This window comes from Pelophylax lessonae (genome assembly GCF_965119305.1).
Source record: "Pelophylax lessonae genome assembly, chromosome: 12".
Classification (NCBI taxonomy): domain Eukaryota; kingdom Metazoa; phylum Chordata; class Amphibia; order Anura; family Ranidae; genus Pelophylax; species Pelophylax lessonae.
In genome coordinates, this window is record NC_138779.1 from 216,492,905 (window position 1) to 216,510,890 (window position 17,986).

The 17,986-nt window shown below is 47.4% G+C and overlaps 1 protein-coding gene across 2 annotated transcripts in view; it reads right to left on the reverse strand.

Moving 5' to 3' along the window:
• APLP1 (amyloid beta precursor like protein 1) overlaps nt 1-17,986 on the reverse strand; it is an 86,431-nt gene that overhangs the window by 19,101 nt on the left and 49,344 nt on the right. For both annotated transcript variants that reach the window (XM_082273903.1, XM_082273902.1), the window contains exons 2-7: nt 11,665-11,814; nt 8,766-8,895; nt 7,628-7,740; nt 7,371-7,543; nt 6,375-6,547; nt 6,128-6,249 (exon numbers count right to left, since the gene is read on the reverse strand). In XM_082273903.1, coding sequence (XP_082130029.1) covers nt 6,128-6,249; nt 6,375-6,547; nt 7,371-7,543; nt 7,628-7,740; nt 8,766-8,895; nt 11,665-11,814 — 861 coding nt within the window. The remainder of the gene's footprint in view (nt 1-6,127; nt 6,250-6,374; nt 6,548-7,370; nt 7,544-7,627; nt 7,741-8,765; nt 8,896-11,664; nt 11,815-17,986) is intronic.

Consider the following 17,986-nt stretch of genomic DNA (forward strand, 5'->3'; position numbering starts at 1 on the left):
CTTAATTCCTTCCACTGACACCAACAATGGGGCACTATACTTTCCACTGACACCAATGATGGGGCACTATACCTTCCACTGAGACCAACAGTGGGGCCTAATTCCTTCCACTGACACCAATAAGGAGGCACCATTTCTCCCACTGAAACCAAGGACAGGGCGCTATTCGTCCCCTTGATACCAACAATGGGGCACGATTTTTCCCACTGAGACCAACAGTGGGGCCTAATTCCTTCCACTGACACCAATAATGGGGCACCATTTCTCCCACTGAAACCAAGGACAGGGCGCTATTCGTCCCCTTGATACCAACAAAGGGGCACTATTTTCATGAGACCACATTGATGGCCAATCACAGGGCCCACGTAATTGGATAGACCTTCCTGTGCCCCCAGGTAAAGGAACACCGGAACTAGAAGGGGAGGATTTGTGTTGGGGGGGGGGGGGAAGAGGATGTTTACTTGGAAGGAAAATTTGAGGGGTAGAGAATTTGTGCTCTTAGGCGTGAATTTGGGTGGTTTCCACACTCACTGGTGGTGGATTGCTTTGTTTCTGGTGACTGGTGGCTGAAAAGTTGTTTAAATTGACTGAAAATTGCCCAAATGTATGGCCAGCTTTAGAAGAGAAATGAAACAAACCTCCTTTTATTCTCATTTAAAATGCAACCAGCTAATGCTGAACCCCGGAGATATAATAAGATTGATGACTTCAGCACGTTCCTGAGTGTTATCATATAGAAACCTTCTGGCTGATGAGCTCATCCTCCCTGCAGAGGCTCCCATCTGGCTCTGCTTCTGGAGTATGTTCTAAGCCCACAGGGAAAGTGTATGAAATATCTTCTAAACATAGATTAAGTATGATAAAATATTTTTGCAATAGATCTGCTCGATATATATTGTAAATCAAAACTAGATGTATACCTAAAGACCCAGCGTGAAAATTGCAAGCAGTCGAATGGTTTAGAGCACATGTGTCAAACACCAGGCCCGTGGGCCAAATGCGGGACAGACAGTCTTCTTGTTTTACAATAAGGTATTTGGGATTCTGGAGATCAGTCATATTTGACCTTTCCCAATCTTATTACCCCAGAACAGCCCATGAAATAATTTTCAGATCTTGGGGAACTCTTACTAAAACCATTTAATTGTGGGTCAATGGAAAATACCCCTTACATTGGTGATCAGTGCGAAGAATGTCTCTTACATTTGTAGTCAGTGGGAAGGATGTCCCTTACAGTGGTGGTCAGTGGTAAGAATGCCCCTTACATTGGTGATCAGTGGGAAGAATGCTCCTTACATTGGTGGTCAGTGGGAAGAATGCTCCTTACATTGGTGGTCAGTGGGAAGAATGTCTCTTACATTGGTAGTCAGTGGGAAGAACGTTCCTTACATTGGTGATCAGTGGGAAGAATGCTCCTTACATTGGTGGTCAGTGGGAAGAACGTTCCTTACATTGGTGATCAGTGGGAAGAATGTCCCTTACATTGGTGGTCAGTGGGAAGAATGCTCCTTACATTGGTGGTCAGTGGGAAGAATGTCCCTTACATTGGTGGCCAGTGGGAAGAATGCCCCTTACATTGGTGATCAGTGGGAAGAATGTCCCTTACATTGGTGGCCAGTGGGAAGAATGTTCCTTACATTGGTGGTGGTCAGTAGGAAGAATGCCCCTTACATTGGTGGCCAGTGGGAAGAATGCTCCTAACATTGGTAATCAGTGGGAAGAATGCAACTTACAGTGGTGGCCAGAATGCTACTCTTACAGACAGTTTAAAATATCATTGGAGTCAGGCTTTGCCAAGTGATGTTGGCCCTGGAATTATGCAGACATCGTCAAATGGGAGGTCAATCAGTAACAGCTCAAGGAACCCCCAGATGCCTCTAGAGCAGTGGTCTCCAAACTGTGGCCTGGGGGCCTTTATCCAGCTCCTGGGGCACTGTTCCATTCACTAATGTGAGACACTATTCCTCCCACTGACACCAACTATGTGGCACCATTCTTCCTACTGAAACCAATAATGGGGTACTATTCTTCCTACTGGACACCAATAATGGGGCACTTGCTTCCTAATGACACCAATAATGGGGTACTATTCCTTCCACTGACACCAATTATGGGGTACTATTCTTCCTACTGACACCAATGATGGGGTACTATTCTTCCTACTGACACCAATGATGGGGTACTATTCCTTCCACTGACACTATTGATGGGGTAATATTCCTCTCAGTACCAATGATTTGGTACTATTCTTCCCACTGACACCAATGATGTCTCATTTCTCCCAGTACCAATGATTGGGCACTTCTCCTCCTAGTACCAATGATGGGACACTATTAATCTTTTATTGAAAAGAATCAAGCAACAAATTTTATACAAAAGTAAAAAACAGAACTATAGTACAATATTCCAACAGAAAACATTAATTTTTATTAAACTATTTACATAAAGCAGCAGAGAGGGCCTAAGAGGCACAACCCATCACCTATGTATGCAGCTATTTATCAAAAACTAAGAATTAAGAAAAAATCTAGGGTGATAAGAGACAGAAAGCCACACCCGGGAAAGAGACTCCTGGCAGTCAGGGAGGCTTGAAACCCCTCCACGCCTTCAACCAAGCCCCCGGACTCCACTTGTCTCTCTCAAGCACCTGAATCTTCCCCACCTCATGCAGAATGTCACACACCACCACCTGAACAGGAAGGATTTTACGCCGAAGGGTGACCTGACACCGTGCGTTCCATGTGTAATAACGGACTACTAGGCTAAATAAAAAAAGTGTATCAAAACAAAAGCCCCCACCAGTATTGAATGCTCCGTACACCCACTCAGCATAACCCAGCCTGGAGAGGAAAGGAACACCGAGGGCCCGCCCAACCTGTTTGTATACCTCTATGTTAAAAGGGCAACGAAGCAAAAAATGGTCCATAGTCTCCTCCTCACCTGTACATTCCTCCCGAGGACAACCACGATCCATCCCACTGCGGAATTTCAAATTGCCCCGAACATAGAGCCTCCCGTGGAAGCACAACCAGGCCAGATCCCTGAATTTAAGGGAGACTCTAGCCAAATCAATCAGTCTTAACCCTTCCCTCAAAATTGGGCCTGGGCAATCCCTTAAGGCCAGTGGGTCATGAAAGACTTCGCTCAAGACTCGGCTCATAAGGACTTTCCTCGGAGCGGATCTGAGATCTTCAGCCGACAGTCGCCACTGCCGCAGCAACTTCAGAAACGGAGCTACATAGGCTGGGAGCTGACCACGATGACCCCTGAGATTCTTCACTTGGCCACCTTCTTCCCAAAGTCGCAGAAAAGGCCTAAACCAAGATCTAAACATGCCTGCCCATCCAGGAGGTTCCACTGCAAGCATACTACCAATATTAAACTTGAGAAATAGCAGTGAAAAGAAAAGAACGGGGTTGACCATACCTAAGCCACCCTCCCTCCTGGATAGATAGGTGACATTCCTCTTGATGAGTTTCAGTCTGTTCCCCCACAGCATCTGGAAGAACACACTATAGATCCTAGCATAGAGAGACACTGGCAAGATGCAGACAGGGCTGACATACAAGAAGATTGGTATCAGGTAGGTCTTAATCAGATCAACCTTTAGTATTGGCAACTTCCAGCCTACCTTCCCAGTTTTTGAGGCCATAATCGCCAGGTCCAAATTCAATGTCTAATATCTTAATTTTTCCCTGGGACACTGGAAAGGTGTCTGATAGATCAAACCCCTCACCTTCCCATTTAAGAATAACTACATTACGTCTTTGACCCCCAGCAGAAGCCAGAGACCCAAGACCAGAACCAGGGGTGCTCAAAGTGGCAGCTTGTGGTAGAAAACCCTGCTTGGAAGCAGAGTTCCTTTTTGGCTGCAGCCCTGGCTTGATAATATTACCAGGAGCAGAGCGTACCACCTGAGAAAACGTAGGCTTATCAGGGCCAAGGCCTGAAACTGATGTAACTTTAGCCGGTATATTACTATTATTATTATCATTATTATTAACTGCTTGTACTGAGCCAGCAGGATTGTCCATTACACACATATTGGTAGGATGGTCCATCACACCTGTACTGGAAGAATTGTTACAAGCATCAAGCATTATCCCAGTTTCTGCTGTAGTACCACATGTCTCCTGATGCTGCGCTGTAGAGTCCTGCACAGCAGCTGTGACTGGACAAACAGCCTTGTGTTAAGCAAAAGGAGGGTTAATGGGTTCTTCTGGCACTTGCAGTTCCTGTGCTGCAATGTCATTTTTCAAATGCAGTTTTTCCTGAGAGGAAACATCAGCAGGCAAAGTATTGCTGGATATAAAATTACCAGCCTGGGTGTCATTGGGCAAACCCTCAGTATTAGTCAAGGGGCTAAATGGCACAAAAATAGTTGTATCCATCACTTGGGGCTTGATAGGCTTTACCTTATCAGGCACATTGTCAGGTAAGTTCTCCTCACCAAACACCAGGCGATCCCCCCGTATTGGAGACTCCATTGCCTGTCACTCTCAGCGTGCCTCCTGAGCCCTGAGAAGGCAATGGGCTGCTTACCTTACCCAGGGGGGGCAGGGAGACAGAACTGGGGGTCTCCTCCTCCACCTCCATCTTTGCCATCCTTGCAAATTTCCAGTCATTACAAAACTTCTCCTTGAAAGGCCCATCTCTGCCTTCCATCATGGCCACAATGGTTTCCTGGTGTTGAACCCGAACCTTAGCCAATTGGATTTAAGATCCACGGTTACGGCTATACAAACCTTCACGCTGCTTTCGCAGACGCTTCAACTCCGCTCTGAGTTTGTAGAGCACATCTCTCTCCCTATTCAGGACTTTGATCCCGGCCACCACTTGCTCCCGAATGGACTCGGCATCTTCATCCTCACCAGGGGCAGAGAGATCCAGGTGCAGGCATGTCACCCATCAGTCCAGGAGATGTCTGAGAGCTTCCAGCAGGAGAGGCCCCGCTGGCCTCCATGGCTTCCCCAGGAAGGAGCCAGGAGGGCTGGGAGAGATTTCACCACACTCCCCTCTCACACAGATCATCTGGAGCAGCATCAGACACTCAGCAAGAGAAACTCCCTGCAGCCACACTCAAAGCTGACTGATGGGACACTATTCCTCCCACTGACACCAGTGATGGAACACTATTCTTCCCTCTGACACCAATGATGGGGTACTATTCCTCCCACTGACACCAATGATGGGGTACTATTTCTCCCACTGACACCAATGATGGGACACTATTCTTCCCTCTGACACCAATGACGGGGCACTATTCCTTCCACTGACACCAATGATGGGACACTATTCTTCCCTCTGACACCAATGATGGGGCACTATTCCTCCCACTGACACCAATGATGGGGTACTATTTCTCCCACTGACACCAATGATGGGACACTATTCTTCCCTCTGACACCAATGACGGGGCACTATTCCTTCCACTGACACCAATGATGGGACACTATTCTTCCCTCTGACACCAATGATGGGGTACTATTCTTCTTACTGACACCAATGATGGAACACTATTCTTCCCATTGATACCAGTGATGGGGTACCATTCCTCCCACTGACACCAACATCTGGCCCCCCTAAAGTTCGAAGGACAGTAAGCTGGCCCTTTGTTTAGGATGTTTGGAGACCCCTGCTCTAGAGGATCCCCAGGGTTCCACAGAACCCTGGCTGAGAATAGCCGGTCAAGCTGAAAAGATGTTCCAAGATACCAGAAATGAATGTCTCTTGTAATTAATGATGTGCTTCTCAGGCAAAATCTTAAGTAAACAATTTAAAAACTAGAATGTTAATGTACTGGATGGTCCTACATGGCAACTGTCCAGGATTGGAGCTTAAAAGCCTCCAGTTTGACCAAGAGGTCAGATCCTTTGTGCACCTGCCATGTCTGGAGTTCTCCGCACGCATTCTTCTCTTTACTTTCTAATCTTTCTGTAAAAATGAAAACCTCCACCATGAGCAGAGGTTGTTGGTTTCCTTATCACCTCAAAATACAGGCTGCACAGCTCTAAGAAGAGTTGAAAAGTCCTCTTTGCTACCCTTGGTGGAGGCCAGAAAAAGACCCAGGACAACGGCTTTTGTTATTATTCACATCAGAAAAACCACAAAAAAATGCCAATCTCACCTCATTGATCTGTTTCATGCGCCTCTCTTCTAGCTCCATTTTCGCTCTCAGGAAGTTGGCGTGTTCGGAGCCATCGCGGGGCGACTCGAAGTAGATATCAACCCCATCGGTAGGTCGAGAGACTGCGGAGCAAGCAGATCGGGGAGGTTACTGGGGTGCACCATGGAGACAGAAGGGTAGGAAAATCCAATAGTAGAGTTAAGGGTGCCGAACCCATTATAAGGAGGGCTGTGGGCTGTTGTCTGACCTTTAATCTCTGGCGGGAGGGTAGGAGCACTGCTGGTTGTTTCATCCTCATATCCATTCCCCACGAAGTAGTCATCCCACACCGCTGGGTGTTGGTCTGGAGAGGCCCCCGCTGTGTCCTCTCCTCCTTCGTCAATGATGTCAACATTATCCTCTTCAATCTCCACCTCGTCCCTGACAAAAAAAAGCAACGTGATGGGGGTTGCATAATGCAGAATAGCTGGCAAGAGGCTACAGTCCTGCATAGAAACACTAAGAAAGCCGTGCTCAAAATGGCTGCAAGTTCTGAAAGGAAATGTCAATAAAGATCAGGTTAAGGAAAAAAGAAAGCAGTAGCAATTCACCAAATTATTTTCTATTAATTTTAGCCTCTGTGAGCAGGGCTGGGACTAGGATGGGGGTGTTGGGGAAGAGTGGGCACCTGCCTGGGCACTGTGTTGAAGGGTGGTGCTGACGAGTTGGCCGCTCGTCACCAGGGGAGGACTGGGCCAGGGGGCCGAGGGGCAATCGCCGGGCTGCTCTGATGCCCCGTAAAAAGTCTGAACTGCCTCTGCCACAGACATGCCTAAAGGATTCCTGGTGAAGAGAAGTAAAAAGTCCCCACTGCTGACTTACTGAGTGCAGGATGAAGACAAGGACAGAGCGCAGCCCCCCCAGCATGGATTGTATAAACTGTGTCTGAGCAGAGGCCAGTTCCATGCCCCACTGGAGACTCTCCTTCGCCAGGCAGCTCTGACCGAGCTGTCCCAGCTCCCCCCCATCTGCCCCCTGCTGGCCAGGTCGGGAACCCCGATTCGGCCAGTGAGTAGAGAGTACCTGGAGCGGAGCTTCTGCCAGAAATAGGGGTCAGGAGGAGGCTGGAAAGAGAGAGAGAGTGGGAGGGGGGCTGAGATGCTGCACCACGGGCCTCTGGTTTGTACTTGCCCCCTGGGCCAAAAGTTGCCAGTCAGCCCCTGCTTGTCATGCTATTTACTGACAGAAGTGACTGCTTTCTTACCCCTTATCTGTGTCCAGCGGTTCCAGCTCGGTGACAGGGTGGCTTCTTGTGGGTTCTATGGGCTGGGGATTGCGTTTCGGGCAGCACACGTACTCCACCCCGTAGAACCTCTCTGGGCGGCAGGGAAGCAGCATACCATAGCTGTGGAGGTCGAGCTCCTCTGCAGCACAGGCCTTGGAGGGAAAAGAAAAACGTCTGTTAATTCAGTTTTGGATGGATCTGTCCTTCAATGGAGATGTGCGGCTGGCATTACTCACCGTGCGAGCCGTTTCATGCCAGTGCTGGTAACTCTCGCATTTGTCCATCTGTTCACGGTGGAGGAAGCGGCATTTATCGGGCACCAGAAGGGCATCACTAACAAACTCATTTACTGCAATACAGATGGGGGGAAAAAAACTAAGAATTGGGAATTCATTGAGCACCCAACATAATTATACAAAAGCCAACCACCCAATGGTTTTAGTCTTGGGAACTCTATTGGTGAATTCAATGCACTGAGTTCTTGGGTCTGTACGCCTACTACTGTACTATGGGTATCTGCTGTACCCATTATATGGGGTTCCCACCACCCCTGTGCTGGCTGAGTTCCCTGATCTGTTTCCTCCATCCCTATGCTAAGTTCCCAGGTCTGTACACCAATTGAGCCCATTGAGGGGCTCCTATCATCCCTGTGCTGAATTTGCTGAGTTACTGGGTCTGTACACCTGCTGTGCCCATTATGAGGAGTTCTCACCATCCCTGTGCTGAGTTTCATGATTTGTACACCTGCTATGTCCATTATGAGGGGTTCCCACCATCCCTGTGCTGAGTTTCAAGGTCTGTACACCTGCTGTGCCCATTATAAGGGGCTCCCACTACCCATGTACTGAGTTCATAGGTCTGAACATCTTCTGTGCCCTTTATGAAGGTTCCCTATCCATCCTGTACGAAGTTCCTGGGCCCGCACACCTGCTGTGCCCATTATGAAGGGTTCTTACCATCCCTGTGCTGAGTTCCTGAGCCCGTACACCTGCTGTGCCCATTATGAGGGGTTCCCACCTTCCCTTTGCTGAGTTTTCTGGTCTGTACACCTGCTGTGCCCATTCTGAAGGGTTCCCACCATCCCTGCACTAAGTTTCTGGGTCTCGTACACCTGCTGAGCCCAATATGAAAGGTTCCCACCATCCCTGTGCTGCATTCTTGAGCCTGCACTCCTGCCGTGCCCATTATGAGGAGTTCCCACCATCCCTGTGCTGAGTTCCTGGGTCTGCATACCTACTGTGCCCAATAAAAGGGGTGGGGATCCCACCATCCCTACACTGACTTCACTCACTCAACACCACCTATGCTTTAACATAAGTCAGCCCAAAAAATAACATGAACAATAAATAGGCAAGAAATGTCCTTGTAGCTCACCCTGACAGAGGTACGGGACCACGATATGTAGGCGGCGCTTGCACTCCGGTTTTTGCTTCTGGCACCAGTTGGTTACTGTCACCGGCTGAGCTGCCTCTGTCACCCCCGTGATCTGCATCTCTGGATACATCTGAAGGCAGAAAGGAAAGAATAACGGGACTTAATATGAGTGTGAAGATGGCGCGAGAGCTCCTGGGCCCATATCAGTCTTGGGGCCCAATCCTAACTGCTCCTCCCTGCTATTTCCTGTATATAGGCTCAATTAACAAGGCCAACACACCAGGATAAGGATCCTTATTTAAGGAACACTGTATGGCCAAAGGCTGAAGACAACTGGGCTTGTTGGTAATCTCATTCTAAACCCATGGCCATTAATTTGGAGTTGCCCCTGTTTGTGGCTGTACCATTCTCCACTCTCCAGGGAAGGCTTTCCACAAGATTTTGATGTGTCTGCGGGAAAACGTGTCCATTTGTGAAGTCAGATACTGTGATTGGATGAGAAGACCTGGAGACCTGGCCCAATATTGGCATTCCAATTCATCCCAAACATAAGTGATACTCTGTACATTCTCAATTCAATTTAAAGAAGTGTGCAGACCACTGGCTGTTCTATGAGTGAGCCCCTCTTTATAGGCAACAGAACCCCCTCACTTCCTTCCTCTGTAATAAAACACCTGTATCATCACTGGCAAATGTAGGCCCTGATAAAGAAAAATAATAGGTTTTTTTAGTACTTATATGCCAATGTTAGGTTCTTTATATCTTTATACTGTATAATAACAGGTTTGCTTGCTAGAATGACTTTACAGAGATACAGAATGATATGATACCCCCTGGATCCTTGGAGTGCCTTGTTGTGGAACAAAGTGATAGTTTCCTTGTTCTACAAGAGAATTAGGGGTCTGTAGGTCGGCCAAGATGATAGGATGTAGAAGATAGCAGAAATTAATGTCTCTTGTAATATGTAAGATGTTATTGGAACAAATTGTTGTCCCCTAAATCCTTGGACTGCTTTGGTGTGGGACATAGATACGGTTCGTTTCCTGGTTCTACAATAAGGTGTTGGGGGGTCTGGAGGTCAGTCAAGCTGATAAGGTGTTCCAATATAGCAGGAAGGAATGTCTCTTGTAATTTAATAAACGTTATTGGAAGAAATTGTTGTTCCCTGGATCCTTGGAGTGCTTTGTTGTGGAACATAGATAGTTTTGTGTTCTACAATGAGGAATTTGGGGTTCTGGAGGCCGATTGCCTGTTGCCGACAGCCTAACGTACTAGTATGGTGGCAAAGTAGCTTCCCTGTGCTGGATGTTATTGGAACAAAATGATGTTCCCAGGATCCTTGGAGTGCTTTGTTGTAGAACATAGATAGTTTTCGTGTACTAAAATGAGGAATTTGGGGGTCTGGAGGTTGGTTAACCGCTTGCCAACCGCCTAACGTCCTAGTATGGTGGCAACCTAGCCTCCCTGTGTTGGATGTTATTGGAAGAAAAGGATGTTCCCTGGATCCTTGGAGTGCCTTGTTGTGGAACATAGTTTGTTTTTGTGTTCTTCAATGAAGAATTTGGGGGTCTGGAGGTTGGTTAACTGCTTGCCAACCGCCTAACGTACTAGTACGGTGGTAAAGTGGCCTCCCTGTGCTGGATGTTATTGGAACAAAAGGATGTTCCCTGGATCCTTGGAGTGCTTTGTTGTGGAATATAGTTCGTTTTTGTGTTCTTCAATGAAGAATTTGGGGGTCTTGAGGTTGGTTAACCGCTTGCCGACCGACTAACGTACTAGTATGGTGGCAAAGTAGCCTCCCTGTGCTGGATGTTATTGGAACAAAATGATGTTCCCAGGACCCTTGGAGTGCATTGTTGTGGAACATAGATAGTTAGTTTTCGTGTACTACAATGAGGAATTTGGGGGTCTGGAGGTTGGTTAACCGCTTGCCAACCGCCTAACGTCCTAGTATGGTGGCAAAGTAGCCTCCCTATGCTGGATGTTATTGGAACAAAAGGATTTTCCCAGGATCCTTGGAGTGCTTTGATGTGGTGGAACATAGATAGTTAGTTTTCGTGTACTACAATGAGGAATTTGGGGGTCTGGAGGTTGGTTAACCGCTTGCGGACCGCCTAACGTACTAGTATGGTGGCAAAGTGGCCTCCCTGTGCTGGATGTTATTGGAACAAAATGATGTTCCCTGGATCCTTGGAGTGCATTGTTGTGGATCATATTTAGTTAGTTTTCATGTTCTACAATGAGGAATTTGGGGATCTGGAGGTTGGTTAACCGCTTGCTGATCGCCTAACGTACTAGTATGGTGGCAAAGTGGCCTCCCTGTGCTGGATGGTATTAGAACAAAATGATGTTCCCAGGATTCTTGGAGTACCTTGATCTGGAACACATGGACAATTTCCTTTTTCTGCAATTAAGTATTTGAGGTCTGGAGGTCGGTCAAGTTGATGTGTTGGTATTTCAAGATAGCAGAAATAAATGTCTCTTGTAATGAATGATGTGCTGCCTGTGCAACTTTTTTAAGTGAATGATTTGTATGTAAAATGTTTATGTTTTGGGGGTTCCTATATGGCAACTGTCCAGGATATGAGGCTTACGTGCCCCCCCAATTGATCAAGAGGTGAGATCCTTGGTACACCTGCCATATTTGAGGATCTAACAAAAATTTTTCTTCTTTCTAAAGTTTACTTTTACTTTGTAACTCTTCCCTTCTAAATAAACTTTCAGAACCTTCACCTTGAGCAGAGTTTGTTGGTTTCCTGATCGATCCCCATTTGACAGGTGTAGGCACTGGCTGAAGAGCCACCGATGAGCAAAACACATATCTCTGGCAGTAATATTCCTTTGGCAATATGGTTAGAGTGTTTTGTAAGCTGCCCTGTAGGATGAGGTTCTTCCTTACCTGCCTGCAGTGCTGTAAAATCTCATCATTATTTCCTGGACAGCTTGGCACGCCTCGGGGGTCTGATACCCACTCCCCTGTTGTCAGGTCCATGTGAAGAGGCACCCGCCCACAAAACAGGGCCAGTTGGGGTTTCCATGCTAAAATAGACTGTGGGAAGGAGAAAAGGAGATGGGGTTAGCATATTAATGCATTAACACAAAAAAGAAAAAAAAATGCATGCAACAGGTGTGACCAAGCCTGGGTGCGTTTCTATGCGTTTTTCGTGCGTTCCAATGCATTGTGCGTAGGGCAGCCTATTTATTTCAATGAGCTGTCCTACGCACAAGAAATGTGGAAAAGGAGTCCCGGACTTTTTTTTCCAGAAACGCTGTGGCCCCAATGCGGTTTGAAACATGCTTTTTCAGATGCGTGGGGGTGCCATTACCAGATACTGCGTAGGTTAAAGGGCAACGCATTTCTGTGTGAGTGGATGGACAACGCGTTTCTGTGCCTGTCGGGAAAACAATTCCCGTCATGCAGAGATATGAACCTAGCCTAAGTACATTGTGATGCTCTTTACTGCAGGTCCATTGCCCGCTACCGTACCCTACTTACCAACATTATTGTCCTGAATCCTGGCACTCTGTTAGCCCCTCCCATAGTCCACTTTTCATCTTTCCACTTTTGTGGGTGGGCACCCCCCATATCACTCTCACGTTATTGGTTGTTCCTGCCCAGGCCCTGCTTTTAAATATGCAACGACCACCCGCAGGTGGAGGAGGAGTTATGGAAATATTTAAATGCCTTGATGATCAGTACTCCTCTCAAGAGACCTCAGCCCTTATGCAAGCAGTGGGAGGAGCTATGCAAATATGAAAATGCCTTGATGGGCGGGCCCCAGTCTGGAGGAGTGGGCGTTCCTAGGCAGACTGAATTTGCTTGCAGATAGCTCTAGGTAACGTCCAAGAGTATGTAACCTCAATACAACCAGTGGGAGGAGTTATGCAAATATCAAAATGTATTAATGGGCGGGCATCAGTCTGGAGGAATGGGCGTTCCTAGGCAGACTGAATTTGCATACAGTTAACCCTAGGTAACGCCCAAGAGTAATTGTCCTCAATACATTTAATATGAGGAGCTATGCAATATGAAAAAGCTTTGATGGGTGGTCGTCAGTCTGGAGCAGTGGGTGTTCCTAGGCAGACTGAATTTGCATGCAGATAAGCCTAGTTAACGCTCAAGAGTACTTATCCTCAATACAAGCAGTGGGAGGAGCTATGCAAATATGAAAATGCTTTCATGGGTGGGCGTTCCTTGGCAGACTGAATTTGCATGCAGATAAGCCTAGGTAATGCCCAAGAGTACTTATCGTCAATACAAGCAGTGGGAGAAGCTACGCAGAAATGAAAATGCTTTGATGGGTGGGCGTCAGTATGGAGGAGTGGGCATTTCTTGGCAGACTGAATTTGCATGCAGATAAGCCTAGCTGACGCCCAAGAGTACTTATCCTCAATATCAGCAGTGGGAGGAGCTATGCAAATATGAAAATGCTTTAATGGGTAGGCATCAGTCTGGAGCAGTGGGCGTTCCTAAGCAGAGTAAATTTGCATGCAGATAGCCCTAGGGGACACTCAAGAGTACCTATCCCCAATACAACCAGTGGGAGGAGTTATGCAAATATCAAAATTTGTTGATGGGCGGGTAGGTGTCAGTCTGGAGAAGTGGGCATTCCTTGGCAGACTGAATTTGCATGCAGATAAGCCTAGGTAATGCCCAAGAGTACTTATCCTTAATACAAGCAGTGGGAGGAGCTAAGCAAATATGAAAATGATTTGATGGGTGGGCATTCCTTGGCAGACTGAATTTGCACGCAGATAGCCCTAGGTAATGCCCAACACTACTTATGCTCAATATAAGCTTTGGGAGGAGCTATGCAAATATGGAAATGCTTTGATAGTTGGGTGTCAGTCTGGAGGAGTGGGCGTTCCTAGGCAGACTGAATTTGCATGCAGATAGCCCAAGGTACGGCCCAAGAGTTTTTATCCCCTGATACAAGCGGTGGGAGGAGTTATGCAAATAGCAAAGTGCTTTGATGGGTGGGTGTCAGTCTGGAGGAGTAGGCGTTCCTAGGCAGGCTGTATTTGCATGCAGATAGCCCAAGGTAAGGCCCAAGAGTTATTTTCCCTGATACAAGCGGTGGGAGGAGTTATGCAAATAGAAAAGTGCTTTGATGGGTGGGTGTCAGTCTGGAGGAGTGTAACGTTCATGCGTTTTTGTTTGTGGATGGATTTACAGCTGCAGAATTATTACACTCAGTAGCCTTGTAGAGAATCTGTTGAACAACATATCCAACTCTCAGGACTTCATCACCGTGTACAGCCTGTTATATACTATATATATACACCAATAGATGTTTAATGGAGGGATAGAGTATATGAGGATATAGATGAGAGACAGGCTATTGTATGGTGAGCACTAGAAGTAGTATTAGGAGAGTTGCAGGTGATGGTAAAGCAGATAGGTTCTGATGTCAAGTATAGTGCAGATGGTAAGAGGACACAGATGGAGTATACTTAGACAGAGTAACCTAGTGCAAGGATAGTTCAAGGTAGTCCCAAGAGCTAACAGTCTTATGCAGGTGATAGTGAATAGATAGATAGATAGATAGTCTTGGTAATTGCAGTAGATGACAGTAGGAGATTGGTAGCAAGAATCCCCTGCGGGGTACTTATCACTTAGATAGGTTTAGGAATAACAGTGTCCATTGGAGAGGGGTGATCCCGTAGCGAGATACGGATCACCAGCGAGGTTTCCGGCTTCAGTTCAGCAAGGAAGGTATGTCAGCAGCTCCGACTTCTCAGGCGTAGGTGCGATGAACATGTGGTTTTGAACGAGCGATGAGTGAGAGAAAGCCGGCGATTGAAATAGCCGCTCATAGCGGCGCTCGGCAGTGATGTCATCCGGTCTTAAAGGTATATGCGTCTTTTGTTATACAAGATGGGACGCAATTAAGAGAGGAGAAATATGGAAGCAAGGGTACCAGAGGTACTGGAACATTACAAGGAGTGGGCGTTCCTAGGCAGGCTGTATTTGCATGCAGACCACCCTAGGTGGTGCACAAGAGTACTTTGCATGCAGGTAGGTAACGCCCAAGAGTACTTATGCTCAATACAAGCAGTGGGAGGAGCTATGAAAATATGGAAATGCTTTGATAGGTGGGTGTCAGTCTGGAGGAGTTGGTGTTCCTAGGCAGACTGAATTTGCATGCAGATAGCCCTAGGTAGGTTGCAGTAACCAGGGCAGGGCCGTCCAGCTCCCAGGGCAAGGATCCAGAACTTCACCATCCCTTCCCCCTCTGTTAATACATGCCTTAGGATGGGTGTACCACCCTGAAATCCATTCTTTAAATCACTGTGCCCGGGGCAGCTGCTCCCTCCTGCCCATCCCTTGTCCCTCTTGCCCACCCCTTGCCCTGGCTGGCTAAATTTGGTAACGCCCACATACAATACTGAACTTCCATGATTTAAAGATCTGAAATCCAGTGAATGGAAGAGGAGGAGCCTATGCAACTGTGCAAGACTGAAGCGAAGACCAGAGGTCAAATTTAATAACGATTATAAACGCACATGGCGCACAAATTTTCGTTTTTTTGCCCGGTGGAGCGATGGGGCCGATGAACGACACGAGGGCTATTTATATCGCTGGCACTTTAGACAGTAAGATGAAACGCATTATTATGCATGCTGTGCAAGCCATCGATCGGCCCTGTGCGCAGCAGACGATTGAAGCAGACAGTGGGAAGAATTATTCTATGTTTGGCGTTCTCCCAAAAATATCACAAAAAAAATAAAATAATGATTGGCCAACATAAAAAGTTTGTTTTTCCTCCCTGGGAAGGGAGCGACCATCGGTGGGGGAGCTGATAGCGATGACCTAGATAATTCTCCCCGCCGTCCTAGATTTTTGGCAGTAAACAAATGTTATCCAGGAGGAGAGGGATAAACTCAGAACAGAAGCACTCGTGAAAATGATGGTTTATCTTAAGTCCCCCCTGAGGGGGGGGGGGGGGGTGACACCATGACCGATCACGCCACATCACCTCATCATCATTGAGCAGGACAGGGGTCTCCCCAGACTAAAACGACTTCCTCTGATTTCACAGAACACTGTGAGATTCTCACAATGTGCACTAGAAGCTGCAGGGAGTCAGATAGACCAAGCATTATCTAGCCCAGTGGTTACAAACTGTGGCCCTATGCTTGCCTTCAACTGGCCCTTGAGGAACTGTTCCTCTCACTGACACCAATGATGGGGCATCAGTCCCTCCACTGACACTAATGATGGGACACTATTCCTCACACTGACACCAATGAGGGGGTAATATTCCTCTTACTTACACCAATGATGGGGCACTATTCCTCCCACTGACACCAATGATGGGGCCCTATTCCTTCCACTGACACCAATGATGGGGCACTATTCCTCCCACTGACACCAATGATGGGGCACTATTCCTTCCACTGACACCAATGATGGGGCACTATTCCTCCCACTGACACCAATGATGGGGCACTATTCCTTCCACTGACACCAATGATGGGATACTATTCCTCCCACTACCAATTATGGGGCATTATCCCCTCCACGGACACCAATGATGAGGCACTATTCCTCTTACTGACATCAATGAGGGGGTAATATTCCTCTTACTTACACCAATGATGGGGCACTATTCCTCCCACTGACACCAATGATGGGTCCCTATTCCTTCCACTGACACCAATGATGGGGCACTATTCCTCCCACTGACACCAATGATGGGGCACTATTCCTTCCACTGACACCAATGATGGGGCACTATTCCTCCCACTGACACCAATGATGGGGCACTATTCCTTCCACTGACACCAATGATGGGATACTATTCCTCCCACTACCAATTATGGGGCATTATCCCCTCCACGGACACCAATGATGAGGCACTATTCCTCTTACTGACATCAATGAGGGGGTAATATTCCTCTTACTGACACCAATGATGGGGCACTATTCCTTCCACTGACACCAATGATGGGGCACTATTCCTCCCACTGACACCAATGATGGGGCACTATTCCTTCCACTGACACCAATGATGGGATACTATTCCTCCCACTACCAATTATGGGGCATTATCCCCTCCACTGACACCAATGATGGGGCACTATTCCTCCCACTGACACCAACGATGGGGTAATATTCCTCTTACTAACACCAATGATGGGGCACTATTCCTCCCACTGACACCAATGATGGGGCACTATTCCTCCCACTGACACCAATGATGGGGCACTATTCCTCCCACTCACACCAATGGCCAGCCCCCCTAATGTCTGAAGGACAGAAAACTGGCCCTTTGTATCTAGCCCTTTCCTCCCCAGCCTGACAGTTCCCTGGTCCCGCCCCCTTTCCACACTGTGGGATGTGGTGGTTGGGCTTTTTCTTGCTTGTTTCTGACCTTCTCTATTCATAAAGGATGTCACCTTTATCACCATGGGGCCCCTGAGCACCATATGCACTAGAAGCTGCAGGGAGTCAGATAGACCAAGCATTATCTAGACCTGTGGTTACAAACTGCGGCCCTATGCTTGCCTTCAACTGGCCCTTGGGGAACTGTTCCTCTCACTGACACCAATGATGGGGCATCAGTCCCTCCACTGACACTAATGATGGGACACTATTCCTCACACTGACACCAATGAGGGGGTAATATTCCTCTTACTGACACCAATGATGGGGCACTATTCCTCCCACTGACACCAATGATGGGGCACTATTCCTTCCACTGACACCAATGATGGGGCACTATTCCTCCGACTGACACCAATGATGGGGCACTATTCCTTCCACTGACACCAATGATGGGGCACTATTCCTCCCACTGACACCAACGATGGGGTAATATTCCTCTTACTGACACCAATGACGGGGCACTATTCCTCCCACTGACACCAATGATGGGGCACTATTCCTTCCACTGACACCAATGATGGGGCACTATTCCTTCCACTGACACCAATGATGGAGCACTATTCCTTCCACTGACACCAATGATGGGGCACTATTCTGCCCACTGACACCAATGATGGGGCACTATTTCTCCCACTGACACCAAGGATGGGGCACTATTCCTTCCACTGACACCAATGATGGGATACTATTCCTCCCACTACCAATGATCGGGCATTATCCCCTCCACTGACACCAATGATGGTGTAATATTCCTCTTACTGACACCAATGGTGGGACACTATTCCTCACACTGACACCAACGATGGGGTAATATTCCTCTTACTGACAC